General features: G+C 49.6%; 1 protein-coding gene across 1 annotated transcript in view; it reads right to left on the bottom strand.

Moving 5' to 3' along the window:
• ADAMTS17 (ADAM metallopeptidase with thrombospondin type 1 motif 17) overlaps nt 1-15,058 on the bottom strand; it is a gene marked incomplete at its 5' end in the record, with an annotated part of 298,045 nt that overhangs the window by 279,861 nt on the left and 3,126 nt on the right. Inside the window, one exon of the mRNA XM_019503813.1 lies at nt 2,772-2,937. Within this exon, the coding sequence (XP_019359358.1) occupies nt 2,772-2,937 (166 nt within the window). The remainder of the gene's footprint in view (nt 1-2,771; nt 2,938-15,058) is intronic.

Raw genomic sequence — 15,058 nt, 5'->3', positions numbered from 1 at the left:
GTCATTAACGTGCTAAGCCTATTAACAGCCATGACTTACATTTCTTCCTTGCAACAATGAAAAACATTCAGGAGTCTGCTTGTAAGCAGAAAGGCCCATGAGCTGGCCCATTATTTTATTACACCACCACTTCTTGCCAGGGCTGCTTGATCCAGCTGGATTTCTACATGGGAAGCGGGTGCTGTTTTGCAGGTTTGCAGCCTTGGTCCCTTCACATCCCAGACGCTCACACCTTCGCCAGAAGAGGAAGGCAATCTGGTGATTAATGCACAGAACCACAATTCAGCTCATCTGGGTTTTGTTCCCAGCTCTGCAACAGACTCCCTGTGTGATGCTGGGTGGGCCAGTCACACAAAAGAAGCCACTGACTCAATGGGAGTCTTTCCTTTGACTTCAGAAGACTTTGGCTTGGGCTTTTAGTCATTGTCTCTAGCTGTAAAATGACCAACTTGCCAGGGCGGGCGAGAGGATGAATTCCCTCATGGACTGCACAAGGCACAGACATGGAAGTGCTGTGAAAACCTTGTAACAAAGGGCCTGACGCCACAAGTTTCTCATCTTCCTCACCTTCAAAGCAACAGAGCTGACCATGCAGGATTGGCCTTATGTTTCATGCTTCGCCTCCCCAAATTGGAAGAACCAAGAAGTGAAAACAATGCGCAATTAGGTGCAGCGTGCAACACAATGAAACCTGGCTACGTTTGCTGACCAGCACGTATCGTGGTTTAGAGGAAAGCAGTAAGTACCAGAGACACAGTCATGGTCCCAAGCCCGATGCAACCCAAATCAATACTCCACCGCCCCCCCAGAAGCGTCCGATGTCTGAAACCACACAAGAGATCAACAAATGCATTACTAAGACCTCCAAAAGACAGATGAAAGCAAGGTCTTGTCCCCCAAGACTCATTTTAAATGGAGGTCTACCATCAAGCAGCAAATAGTGCCAAGAAGAGTGAATTCAAATTAGTGTGCAAGAGCAAGCTGACTACGAAGGGAAGGTGTTGGATCCTTTACCTAAGGGATACACAAAATGTAAGGCCGACATCACCGCAACCCAGGACCTTCCGACTGCTGCCGTCATCCCTACAGCTGGACGGATCGATGACCGTGGCCACCGCTGTCATGATCTCCATGAATTCAAACAGATGGGGCAGGGGATGGGGGGTGGACACACACACACCGGGCACATTGTGCAGCCTGGCAGGCAAGGCTTTGCACAGCACGAGGCAGACCTGCGCGTGTTAAACTCTATGGACCAGATCCCTTGGGGGCATAAATCGACACCACCCCACTGGAGTCCACGTTGTGCCAGCTCTGCCGGCTGAAAACCTGGCCTCTGTCTTACAGATGGAAGAGGACAGGATGCAGTTGCTGAATGCGCGTTCGGACAGCCACCGGGACCTCTGATAAAGGGGAAGACGTGCTCATACCAAGCAGCTGTTTTACTATGAACATCAAACAACACAAAACAAAAAAAATGAAAAAAAGGGGGGAAAAAAAAAGAGTGGGAACAGCTGCATTTTTTCAGCATTTCAAGCTGCTAAGCACTGAAAGGCTGAGAAGATTTGCAGCAGCTCATAGGCACAAACCCTCCAAGCAGATAAATTTACTGACGCTTTTGATCTTTTATTCCTCCGTGGCACTGGAATTACTAGGGGGGAGGGTTGGGGGAAGAGAAGGAGAAGATATCAGTAGACAGGGAAATGTTACCTAAAGAACAGAAGTGCCATTGTTGGAGGGAGCTTCTTGTTCTCTTGTTTTATTGGAAGCTGGGGCTTCCCGCGTATAAAATTACACCTGTATCTGTCACCCCTTTTTGGTTTGAAGGGATCGTTTTAGTGATGTCCCACTTCAGAACTTCCTAGTGACACGAGCATCCTCTTTCTCCCCTCAGGCCTGTATCCAGGTGTACAGAGATGCCAAAGACAGTACTGAGGCTCAGAGGGTGAACTCAGAATTTGAACCTCTTTGACTTAAGGGACATTCAGAGTCAACTTCAATGCGTTAGGATTTCTCTCTCCAGGGGTCAGCTTCCAAATCACCACCCTGGATTCGGACTGGGCTCACAGCCAGCCTGAAACTACAGACTCGGTGCGAGATGCAACACATGCCTTCCACCGGAAAGTCCAATTACACACTCAAAGGACACCATCCTACAGTCCTTTTTCTCTGCTACAGACAGGATCTCTGGACCTACAGAACAGCTTTGTGGCATCTTCAGTCATAAAGGGATGACCAAGATATGTGTGTATAGGAAGGCCTGATCTTTTTGCCACAGACCGCAGCAGTAAAGCTCCCATGGACTTCAGTACTACAGGCTCAGCCCTTTCATGACAGCACAGTATAAAATGCCTTTAATGCGACTCTCAAAGCACTGCAGAAGCATTAAAGATCTGAACCCAGGTAATGTGTGCAAATAACAACACTTACCGATTTATAGGAAAGCAAATTGAAGACATTTTTTAATTCTCACAGTGCTGGAGCTGGGCACAAAACTCCTGCTTCACAGCATGCAGCCATAACCACCGCACACCTTCTCTCACTCACGTTGCTCCAAGAAACCCATTTCAGCACAGGTTCTTCAGCCTATTTTTCATTTCTCTCTGCTCACAAAGCCAAATCCACGGGCATGCATCATCCATGACTACCTCCAATTGCTCTAATGCCCAAATCAACTGGATCACACGTGAACAAAGGAACGTGGCAGAACCGCAGGCACCACCAGAACCGCACGTGTGTTACGAGAGGTCACTCGTGCGTCTCAAACTCACCGGACACAACACTGCAGTGTTCATCAGGACCCCGCAACCTCCCGGGAGGGCTGGATTTTGAGGACCGTTTGCGCCGGATAAAGTGCTCTTTTCCGCTGAACGAGGTTTCCGAGATATTAACCGGTTGTATTAGCAAGTGTTCTGATCCAACCTGGACGTAGCCGATCTGTCCGCAAAGGAGAGAGAGACAAATCATTACTTGCTTTGAAACCTTAACCATTTATCTTTTCATGATTTATCAATTTGGGGGGTGGGGGGGAGGAACTTAATCCCACATCACATCTTTTGCCACAAGTCTGCATGCTCACTCATCATGTTAGGTCTAAAAGACCCACTGAATATTGTAGTCTGAGAAAGAAAGAGAGAGCTCCACCCCTTATTCATGTCGCTATTCATTATTTCTATTACAATTTTCCCTGGAAGGCCTGCCGCACTAGGCACTGTACAGATGTAGAAAGACAGCTTGAGCATTTTTTGCAGGAGGAATACGGCTAACACCGGGCTGAAAAGTGTGTTCCTTTAGCAACAGTTGGAGCACATACTTGCATTTTTTTCTTGTACATGGAGAATCCTGGCAGAAGTATAACCTCTTATGTTTTTGGAGACTCTTCTGGTCTCCCCAAAGCAGGTGGAAACTCTACCGCCATCTGAAAACTGGAAAGGCACATGGAAAAACACACCGAGCAACCAAACAATGCCGGAATAACCATTGTGGGGTCCAGGACCTAAGTACTAAGAGTGTCAAAGATAAAAAAAAGACTCAGATGGATCATCCTGGGATAAACAAGCTGGTTCAAAAGAGCTAGAAAATCCAACTGATTCACCTAAGCATATACCAGACCAGACCAGGTCTTGCACCATGCTGTGATATACCAGGGGAAGATTTTTTTTAAGGACCATAAGACAAGAGAATCACAATGATGGGGAGAAACGGGAATTACCAAGCATGGGCTGGAGAGTGAGCTAAGAGCTAGGAAACTCAGCTGAATGGCAAAAAAAGAAAGAATGAGGAGTAGAAAGGACATACTACACACATACATCCCGACTATCAGCAACTTGCTCCAGCTAAACCTGCAAGCTAAGCCCATGGCATGGAGGTCTTTATTTTTTTTACTTTTAGTAACTACACTTGCCTGAGTAACAAACATATGTTAGTTTTTCTGTACTGCTTTTTCTCTCTCTCTTTTTTTTTTTAAATCAGAAAATAGCTGGAAGTTTAGACAAGTACCAAACCCCAAAATGAATCCCCAGGCCTGACCACACAGAAGGGAAAAATAAAAAAAGAGATGCTTTCCCCATATGTATTTCCCTACTCCCAAAACTAAAAGGTTACTGCTTACACGATGAAGTCTTTTTGAATCCTATGAGTTTCAGGGGCTCCAAGGCACAAGGTAAGACTATGTCGGCTGCTGAAAAGGCGAGTGTCTACATCTCGTTTGCATGAAGACTGCAGATACCCACATGAGATGATTTAAGTTCTGGTTTCATACTGCTTCCAGATAGGAAACAGCATTAGGAAGCTGTGAATACATCTGAATATTTTGAACCAGCCATAACCCCCCAGACAAGTGACAATAACTCCCAGTCTGACAGCATTTTATGGAGGAAATGAAAGTACCACCACTAGGTGGAGATCCAAGGTCTCTATTTCAATAGAAATCGCGCCAAGACCAACCAAGACATTTTACTGAACAAATAAAGCTGTCTTCAAGTGCATGGTCAACCAGGCAGCTCAGGTTTTTCTCCCACATTTCAAGCTCCATCCTTGATTAACTCATCAAGGACATTAGGACGCTGGAAAGAGAGGGAATGTGGACGGAAGAGGCCAGGATGACTGACGTTTGTTACATGCAAAAAGGTGTAGCTATAGTTTGGGAAGATTCACAAAAGGAGACAGTCGGACCCACCCCAGCCTAGCACGTATTTCATATCTATCGACTTCTCCCACATCTCTGAACAATGCTGAGCCCCTCTACAAGACGGCACTGCACTCTCAGTCACGGTGAGCCCCAAGCCTGGGCTTTAGAAAAAGTCTTGTTCACATAATGCCACTAGTAGAAAAGTTTCCATGGCTATTTTTAAATTTCAGTGAAAGCAGCTATTTTGGTTGGCCCAGAACTATCTTCTGCATTGTTACTGAGCAGGGTTAGCCAGCTCGTAAGCACGGAGACATGAGGATGCCTGCAACCAGACGAAAGCCTGGCGGTCCCGTTCCCAAAGCCAGAAGCAGAATAAAGGGGGAGATGCTGTGTCCCGAGAGGTGCAACACAGAGCTGCCAGCACAGGGAAGGAGAGATCATCACTCCCTCTTATCTTTGTGACTCCAAGCTCTGAAGAAAAGCTCAAAGGTGGCCTTGGGGACCCCAAATAAACAACAGCATCTCCCATACCAAGGGCATTTTTGTTCTTGGCTGAATCCAGGGCTTTTTAGAGCTCATTAGCACTGTTCTTACCCTCTTACAGGTGTAAAGAGGGCAGAGTGGGAGCGAGGACGTCACCCAAATCCTTCAGGATCTTTCCATTTGAATAAACCGCAGTAGGGTGGTAAGCAAGTCAGAAAACAGGAGTTTGGAAAATATGGTTTTATCATAATATGCACCGAAATGAATGAAATCACTGTGCCTATCTCCAGTGTACTGACCTGTAACCTAAGACCGGCCCTTAAAAGTGCTAGCCAATTAAAGGCGTGATGCAACTTCTACCGCAGTCCATTAGACAGCTTCCACTGCTTTCAGCAAGAGCTAGATGCTGCCTTTAGTCGGATCCCCAAAGGGATCTGTTCAGCTCTTCATCCAGGTCACGTGTATATAATACTTTCCTGCCTAGTGCAAGGAGGCTGGACCCAATGATCTTGTAAGGACCCTTCCAGCTCCTTACAATCTACAAATACTTACTGGATGGCTACTGAGAAAGCATGACCTGACTTCTTCCATGTGTTTTACGCCAGATGGGCAGCGATGCAAATGAAGACTGCATGTACATGCAAATCCTGTACTGATATGATTTATAATGCACATTACATGTATGCTGGGAACTCTGCATTTCCACACTCGGCACCAGACCTTTGTTTGCTCTGCAACTCAGGCCATCCCAGAGTCGAGTCCACTATCTTTACTCAGAGGACTCAAAGGAAAAGCAGATTGTTCTCATCTCTAATGTCTAGGTGTTGTAAACAATTATGGAAGGGATCAGAGAGCCAAAAACTGAACCTCCCCAAAACAGGACACTTTGGAAATCCTGGCCTTTAAACCCTCTTGATTGTCTCAAATCAGACCTGCCCAAACCACAAGATTGGGGTGATAAAGGCAGCACCCCCAGTCCAAAAGCGTGCTAGGAGGCTAAGGTGAGCGGCATTTGTAAAACGCATAAAGCATCTCAGATGGCACATGCTACTCATGTGCGTGAACAGTCCTCCGGGACGCCTACCAAGGTCTCAATACTTGCTCTGCCCTGGGCTTTCTAAAGAACCGGGTCTCCTATCTCCAGTTAGAAGCTGGGTCTCATTTTTGGAAATAGCAAATGCTTTGGTGCCTTCTTCTGGCCTCCGCCAGGATGTTCCTGCTTGCATCCATTCCTTGTTCCAACCTTCCAGCTGGGAGGTATTTCCAACCTCCTTTTTCTAATATAGGTTTTAATCATGTAGGAGGAGAATGGTAAATCTGGTGCCATAGTACTAAAAGCCGTGCCAGTGCTCCCGAGACGGTGCCAGCCATTCTCTCTGGTGCCAAAAATATGTAAGAGGTGGTTGGTTTCATCACCCCCCACCCATTATCCCAATGTTCTGGCATCACACACAAAAGTCATATTTAAACCACTGGAAAGGCCTAATATTTCCCATTTGTTTTGGAACTGCAAAACCTCTTTCCTCCCAATCCATGGAGGGAAAGAGTCCTCTGTCTCTACCCAGGAAAAGTGAGGGTCTGACCCTACCAGCTAACTGCCCTGGTAGGTTTACAGAGTTAGGCTGTCCCCCAACTTTACTAGGGATGGGCACTGAAGCCTGCAGGGTTCAACGACAGCCGTTCTGATCTACTGACCCGAGTCCTCTCCGACCGGGTGCATAATTTTGTTTTTCTACAAGTGCTTTTTTTCATGGGGACTAACCGAACCAAGCCTGGCACCGCATCGTCCTGAGAACAAGGCATCAATCAGCCCCCGAGGAAAGCTGCAGGGAACTTCCCTTAGCCTCGTTTATCCCAAAGAAGAGATGTTCACGGCTGAAAGGAGGCTGGCTTGTGGTTACACGAGTCAAACACAGCACAATGGCACTGGTATTTCCAAGTCCCCAGTGGATTTTTTTTTTAAAATCATTCCAATTAAATTAAGTATTCAGGGTCTGTCAAGGACAAAGGTTATGGGGGGGGGGGGTAACAATTTGGGCTACTCCCTAACTCCCTTTGATCTTCACTCTGCTGATCTCTTGAAAAAACAGATGCAACAGCATAAGACAAGTTGTCGTTACATCGAAGACCAGCGCAGGGCGGGTGTGCAAGAACGCCAGAAGGCATTGGCCAGCGGCCTTCAAAACACGCAGGAGGCACGAGGGCAACTGGGCACGAGAAAATTCAGCACGGGGGCTTTTTCTGCAACTAGGGAAATGTCTAAATATTCTGCAAACTGGCAGCTATGACTCTGCCTCGCCTCTTACAGCGAGCACGACGGGACGTTACCACCGACAAGCACGCCGTGCAGCTAGCAGGAAAGCTGGAATTATTTCAGCTTCAAAAGGCAAGCCACCAAGCTGCCGAGCCAAGAAAAATAAAAATAAAAAACCATCCCTCGTTTACTCCTCTACCACAGCAGCTATGGCAGCCGCTTCTTTCGGCTCCTCCGGCATCCAGCATCGTTTGTAACCCGTTCGTAAGAACGCGGCAGCAAAAGATGGCATTTTCTACCCCGGTTAAAGCGCTCCCGGCTTTCTGAATTTCCAGCGAGCGACGCGCTAAGCGATCGCCCACGCGAGAGGAAGTCTGCTAACTCTCTGATCTACACGGCTGCCAGCAGGAGCTCAGCATCTTTCAGGAGTCTCTACATCAACCTGCTTGCCACCAAGGCCGTATTTACGTTGTATTTAGGGAGAAGTTTTTCTTACACTCCCCCCCAGGGACTGCAACAGAAGTGCTAGCGCTCACGCAGCATCGCCTTTCACCAACTTTTTTACCATCTAGCCCTGCCCCGCGCGGTCCTGTCTGGTTGCCAATGCCCACGGCCAATCCAGCCTACAGATGTGGCCCGCGGACATGGGGTTGCAGCAGCGGTTGCTTTCCCTGCGCTGCCCTGGGAGAGGTGGTGGCAGGGGATCCACATCCGTCTCCCAGTTGCCTCTGACCCCAACTGGGCCGTTCTGGCTTGTCGCTTAAATAAGGCCGCCATGCTACCCCAGACCCATCGCTGCCTGTTTCTGGTAGCGCTGTACCCGTGCTGACTGTCTGGCTGCAACAACCCCAACTCCCCTTCTCGGTGTGGCTCTGCCCTGCACCCTGCGCTAATACAAGTTGGCATTCCCACCGTCCAACCCTTTCTATAAGGCAGCGGTGTTGATATTTTCTGTAAAAAAAGGGAGCTAAAAGCAAACGGGGTGACCTGTAAAGGGTTTATTTCCAAAAAATATATCTTAAATCTCTTACAAGCTGTCACCTGAACCAGGAGGAACAAAGCTGCTGACTCCTTAACAATATTTTCCTCACTCCAACCAGATGCCTAACAAACAGGTCAACAGACATGGAGAGGAAGGAAGCAAGTAGTCGGATGTCCAAACGCCTATTTTGCCTTTGGCGGTGTTAACATCCATTTAATGCCCTGCACACAGACAGGAGGGAGGAATGCTCTGCAGGCATTTTGGATAGAGAGCAGCAAAAGAAGAAAGAAAACACCTAAAACCCAGAGTTTCAAACATATGACAAATGCCGGGCTTTCCCCTAAATGTCTATTTAACCAAAACCAGTAATGACCAGCCAAGAAAGACTCGCCATCTCTCTTCAGCTCTCATCCTGTGAAGCCTGAATTTCCATAAGTCTCCAGTCACCAGATCTGGCAATACCCAAAGCGCAGATATAAAACTTTGCGTGGAGGGGGGAGACAAACCAAGCACAGACAAAAGCATCCTTTGTTCAAGGAATTCTTTGGGGCCTTTCTGTATAATACAAAAGAATAAAAAGGGCCCGAGGGCTGTCGCCCCCAACCCGCCCCGACCCCTTTGCGGGACAGCTTCAGTTCAGATCTCGCTCCTGATGGCACTCCAGGTCCGAGGGACCGCGACACCGCTGCAAATCCGAGCGGTCCCAAAGAGAGCGGGTGCTGCCGCTGTCCTTTCCGTCTCCCTCCCGCAAAGGCCCCGCACCAAAAGGGCCAAGCACATGTGTGCACACACCCACAACCGTGCAAAGCTTAACTTTATAGATGTGCTCAGCCCCAATCAGCTCCTCTCCCCAGGAAAAGCGTAGCGGCGCTCCAAGCTTGGCAAAAGACAACTCTGGAAACACCAGGACTCGTATTTTCTTGCTCCCTCCGGGAGCAGAGGGTCTCTCGAGGTGAGTTGAGGAGGGGTGCCGACGGGCACTTCCACCGCGGCACGGAGACCCCAGCCAGACCTAACACCTCTCTCTCCTTCCCTTTCCTCAAGATCCCGATTCTGCTACCCACTGTGTCACCGAGGTGGAGATCGGCAGGGAGACTTTCAGAGCTGGCCCTGCTTCCCACCCCCCAGACATCACCGACTGTCCCAAGACGGTCACTCCCAAACCTCCTCTCTGCAGTTATCGAGGCTAAAAGAGGGTAAAGGCAGGAAGGGTCAATGTTCTCCCACTTACGGGGACACCATTTTCTGCCATCGGCTTCGCTCAGCGTCCAGGCGCCGTGGCCATCGCCACCTCAGATCTACCAAGGTAAAAGCAGGGGGAAGACAAATGATCTTCCCCATCTCCACAACTGCAGAGTTTTAACTTGACTGTCGCAGCTCAGATTGACCAAGACTGAAGCCCACCCAGCTCGCTGTAGGATCAAGCACCCTTAACTCTTCATCTAAGTTGCCTGAACAAAAGCGCACCTGATTGAATTGCCATTTCCACACGGCCCAGATGGATGCTCTATTGTCCTCCTTTGTCCCCACTGGCCAAAGCTTGTTCGCATCCATCTGGAGAAGAATGACCGATGCAAATGCCCCAAAGCATGGCTTTTGTGCTGCGTGTGTGTGGGCCCTCCTCTCCCCTCCGTTGATGGAGGACAATGCTGGCAAACTTTTGAGGCTTCCCAGGTTTAATTTATTCCTTAAAGGGTAACCTCCATCACTTCCAACAATGGGGACCTCATTGTTCTCATCCGACTAGCTTTTGTACTGTCCATCATTGGCCTCCATAGATCTGTCCTGCTCAAAGGAAGCTGTATAAAGTCCAGCTGAATGCAAAGGCGCTGGAAGCATGGTGTGGAAAGCAAGATAAATGACAATGCAGAGAGGGAAACACCCTGCCTCTTCTGCTCTGTTCAGAAGAGCCGTCTGCTTTAAACGAGAGAGAGTTCAAAGCCACAGCCTCCAAATCCCAGCATCGCCCAGGGAGAAGTTATTCTGAATTCAAACCTCTGCATCTTCCCCCGTGACTTTGGATTTCAGGCTGGATTCTTCACCAGAAGATGGAGACATGCATATAAGCCCCGGAGGTCAGTCCAAACGTCTCTTGACACCCAAAACCCTACATCTTTAGTCCATCTCTAGACATAATCATTTAAAGATGGCCAAAAATTCAAGATACCTAGGACCATGATACATGCAGGGCCCTGCATACCTGGTAGGACATCCCCAAAGGGTGACATTTGCATTGGGAAGCGTCTCGTTTCAGCTGCTCAGAGTGACACCGGCAGAAACCCAAAGGGGCGATGGGGGGAGGACGCTCAATTTACAGAATGAAATACTTGAACCCCCCACCAGTTAAAACTACTGGAGAGAATTAGTGACTGAAAAAACCCAGCATCAGTGGATAACTGGAGCCGTCAGCTGCATCCAGCACTCACAGACACAGCAGAGGAAACAGTGGAGGAAAGGGGTGGCTGCCTTGCATGGTAGAGGAAACAGGTAGTTACCTTGCTAGTGGCAAGGCTGGCTGGCTTTTTAATCACATCGAAACATGAAAGATCGCACTCCCCAACATTATTCTTACCAAGGATGGTCTTGCCTCAGCCAAGGAGTCAGCCTGAATTAAGGAACAACTTCCCAAGCTAACTACCAGACAGGTTAGATCAGGCCCAGGGCACTTGGCTCCTGTCCATGCTTTAAAATCTGCCGTCTGCACAGTACAACTGCAAAACAGTTGGTCTCGCAGTGTACATGCCCCAGGCCTGCCAAGCCCCAGACCACAGCAAGCTTCAGGAACGTGGTTAAGCAAACAGGTCTGTGCTGCAAGTTCAAGGGCGTAGAGGTCCAAAGACACAGGACTTCATATGAACCTGACTGGACCGGAGGTGAGCCAACCTGAAATACGGAGCAACCTCCACTAGCTCAGCTACAAGAGGCAGGCAGATAATGTTCTCAAGAGCATTTATACTTCTGTGATCAGGAGTCTTAAAAAACCCAACAAAATACGAACCTGTCTATGGTAGGCTGCAAAAGAGCCTGGCTAGGAAAAAATGTCCGAGCGCAGCTATAACTCCGGTTTTCTGCCACTGTGACGGGGACTTTATTGTCATTCGAATCCAGCTCCCCCAAAGCACGCTGTATTCACCTCGCAGGCGTTTTACAGCCTAGTTATCAAACAGCACCATCGAAGCGAGCAGCGGGCAAGTGGTCGGTGTCACAACCAGTCTGGGCATCAGTTCTTTTCAACAGAGGTTGCGAGTGTCCACTCGCAAGCCCCACCAGGTACGCCAGCGCCAGCACCGTGCAGGAAGTCCCCTGCTGCTGTACTGCTATTAATAGGGGGAGTTCAAACTGGCTTAGCAGATGCATGGCAAACAGGGCCAGGGAGGTGATCCTCCCCCTCTATGCGGCACTGGTCAGGCCGCAGCTGGAGCACTGCGTCCAGTTCTGGGTGCCGCACTTCAAGAGGGACATGGACAACATGGAGAGGGTCCAGAGGAGGCCACTCTTATGGTCAGAGGCCTGCAGGCAAGGACCTACAAGGAGAGACGGAGGGACCTAGATCTCTTCAGCCTCTGCAAGAGAAGGCTGAGAGGGGATCTTGTGGCTGCCTACAAATTCATCAGGGGAGGGCAGCAGGGACTAGGAGATGCTCTATTTACTAGGGCACCCCTGGAGGAACTAGGAACAATGGCCACAAGTTGACGGAGAGCAGATTTAGGTTGGATGTTAGAAAGAACTTCATGGCGGCCAGAATCTGGACTGGGCTCCCAAGGGAGGTGGAGCTCGCCCCCACCTTGGGCATCTTCAAGGGGAGACTGGCCAAGCACCTGGCTGGAGTTGTCTGACCCCAGCGCCCTTTCCTGCCCAGGGCAGGGGGTGGGATTCGATGACCTACTGAGGTCCCTTCTGACCCTAACATCTATGAATCGATGGCTGTCAGGGTTTCTTCCACCAACCCATTTATCTCCCCACAAAGGGGATCCAAGTAGTCTCTGTCCTTGTTACCAACCCTAATGGCGATGCTTAGATGCTGAATTACAAGCCCCGATTTTCCTACTGCAGACCAGGCCTAGGTGGTGGCTTGAAAATAGGATGCCTCCCATATCGCTAGACTAGGGGTTTTAGCCAGGAGTTAAGACTTCAGCTCACTGCAGGACCCCAGCACTTCCCGCTCAATCCACTTCAAGCAAGTCCCTGCGCCACAGGCATCACAGGAGCCGCACTTATTTATGAATCTTCACAGCTGGACTCGGCCATCAAGCCTGGTCCCTAGCCCTCACAGGCAATCAATAATCAAAGGGATCCCCCAAATCACCGCTGCAAACCCTCACCCCACCTACAAGGAGCGATATATAAAACAGCAAGGACACCCCATAACATGCCACATGTATAAGCCTGGGAAACAAGGGCACTGCCAATACCCTGGCACTGCAACGATAGGGAAGGAGTTACTTAAGACTCAGGAAAGAGAACCACGCCGTAGGTCTGTGCCAGTCGGACAAAGGGGAAAAACGCCTTCCTGACTGTAGACATGGTGATCGGTATGACCCTAAGCAGAACAGCAGGGTCCTCTGGGTTTCCAGTAGCAGCCCAAACAACAAAGCACCCCGATCCAAAACCACCCAGCCTGCACTGCGGTCAGCATCCCAGTGCCTGAGAAAGGCGAACTCCCCCCTGCCTCTCCAAAGCCAGGAGCATTCACAAGGGGCAGAAAAATTCCTTCCTTCCCACGCCTGACAACCAGCAAAGCCCCGAGGCTCGGGATTACCAGCTTTCTCCCAAACTAGAGCCACCTTTATGCCCTAAACCTGGGGTCTGCAATCACATGACGCTACATCATGCCGATGGAGGTGTCAGAACTCCCCTTCTCATTATTTCTTGTGATGACACCTCATGTCTCGCGACATCGTCCCTTCTGCGAACTTATCCAGTTTGATGTGAACGTACCTCATGGTCTAATTGAAAACAAATTTAGTTATATCGATGCAAAGACTTGTATGGACGTTATTTAAATAGGCACAAAGCTGGCTGGTCACCTTCGCTTAAACTACTTGGGTACAGCTTTGAGAATACAAAATCAAACTGCCGCTGAACTGAAACGAGCATCTACACCAGGGTGGGCAAAATGCAGCCCACCAGGATATTCTAGCCAGTCCGCGAGGCCCCTAAAAAGTTTAGAAAATTAATATATATCTGTCCTTGGCTACCTGTCATGTGGCCCTCGATGGCTTGCCAAAACTCAGTAAGCGACCCTCCGCCTGAAATAATTGCCCGCCCCTGGTTTACACAGAGATCCAAGTCAATTTAAGCGAACCAGGTGGAGCCTGAACCAGCACAGCTTCTACATGAAGAAGCCTTACTGTCACGGTCTGCAGTTAACGCACCTCCGTGTCACAAGTGTCTTTATTCATTCACGTGCACAAGGTGCTTTACAGCCTAGTTATCAAACAGCATCTTCGGAGCTAGCAGCAGGCAACTTAATGCCTGTTGGGCCTTTTCTCCGTCCATAAAGGAGAAACTAGGTGCAAAGTCAAGTCGCACATTTACTGGCATGACGACTTGGCCTGCACCATTCCCAGGACCAAATTCAAATGCAGCATAAGAGCACCGCACATCATCAAGGATTAGCTTCAGGGTAGAGGAGGGCCGGGCAGAGACACTATGGGTCAAGCTACAAGGGGGGCATGGCAAAAGGGACCTTACGGTGGGCGTCTACTACAGACCACCCAACCAGGGGGAAGATCTGGACCGGGACTTGTCCAGTCAGCTTATGGAGGCGGTTAGGCCAAGGGATGTCATTGTCATGGGTGACCTCAGCTACCCAGCCATTTGGTGGGAGGAGCAGACAGCCAGATCTGACCGCTCGCCTAGGTTCCTGCCTGTGTTACAGGACCTTCACCTTATTTAGGAAGTGCACAGCCTCACTAGGGGTAACGCCTTGTTGGGCCTGCTCCTGGCCACGGGGGATGACCTGGTGAGGGGACTGCAGGTCCTTGACCACCTGGGCAACAGCGATCATCGCCTGCTGGATTTCACTATCCAATGCACGGCGTCAAGGGCTCGCACCAAGGCTAAAGCCCTTGACTTCAGAAGGGCCAACTTCAATGCACTTAGGAGACTAGCGGGGGAGGCACTGAGGGCCCAGAGGGTAGAGGAGATGGGAGTCCACGAGGGATGGTTGTACCTTAACAGGGCGATCCTCCAGGCCCAAGAGATAACAGCCCCTGAGAGAAGCAAGGGGGGTAAGAGTGCTCAGAAACCCCCTTGGCTCAGCAAGGGCATTCAGCAATGCCTGAGGACTGAAAGGGGGGCGTACAACCGGTGGGAGGGAGGAGCTGTCACCCAGGAGGAGTACTCCTCCTCGCCCAGGAGTGCAGGAGGGCTATCAGGAAGGCCAAGGCAGAGATGGAGCTCAGGCTGGCGTCCAGGATTAAGGACAACAAAAAGTCCTTTGTCAAGTACATCGGGAGCAAGAAGAGGGCACCAGGCAATGCAGGGCCCCTGCAAGATGCAAACGGTAATCTTGTGGCTACGTCAAACAAGAAAGCTGATGTTTTTAACAGGGACTGGGATATCCCACCTACCAGAGGAAGGGACAATTTTGGGGATAGTTCTGTCAGGCCTTCAGTCAGCGCAGATGTAGTTAGGGATTTCTGGAAGGGCTGGACATTTTTAAATCTGCAGGTCCAGATGCCCTCCACCCAAGGGTGTTGAGGGA

Source organism: Gavialis gangeticus, unplaced genomic scaffold (assembly GCF_001723915.1).
Source record: "Gavialis gangeticus isolate Ggan-Ray unplaced genomic scaffold, GavGan_comp1, whole genome shotgun sequence".
Classification (NCBI taxonomy): Eukaryota; Metazoa; Chordata; order Crocodylia; family Gavialidae; genus Gavialis; species Gavialis gangeticus.
Note: the sequence above shows the minus strand (reverse complement) of the source record. Positions and strands in the feature narration are given on the sequence as shown.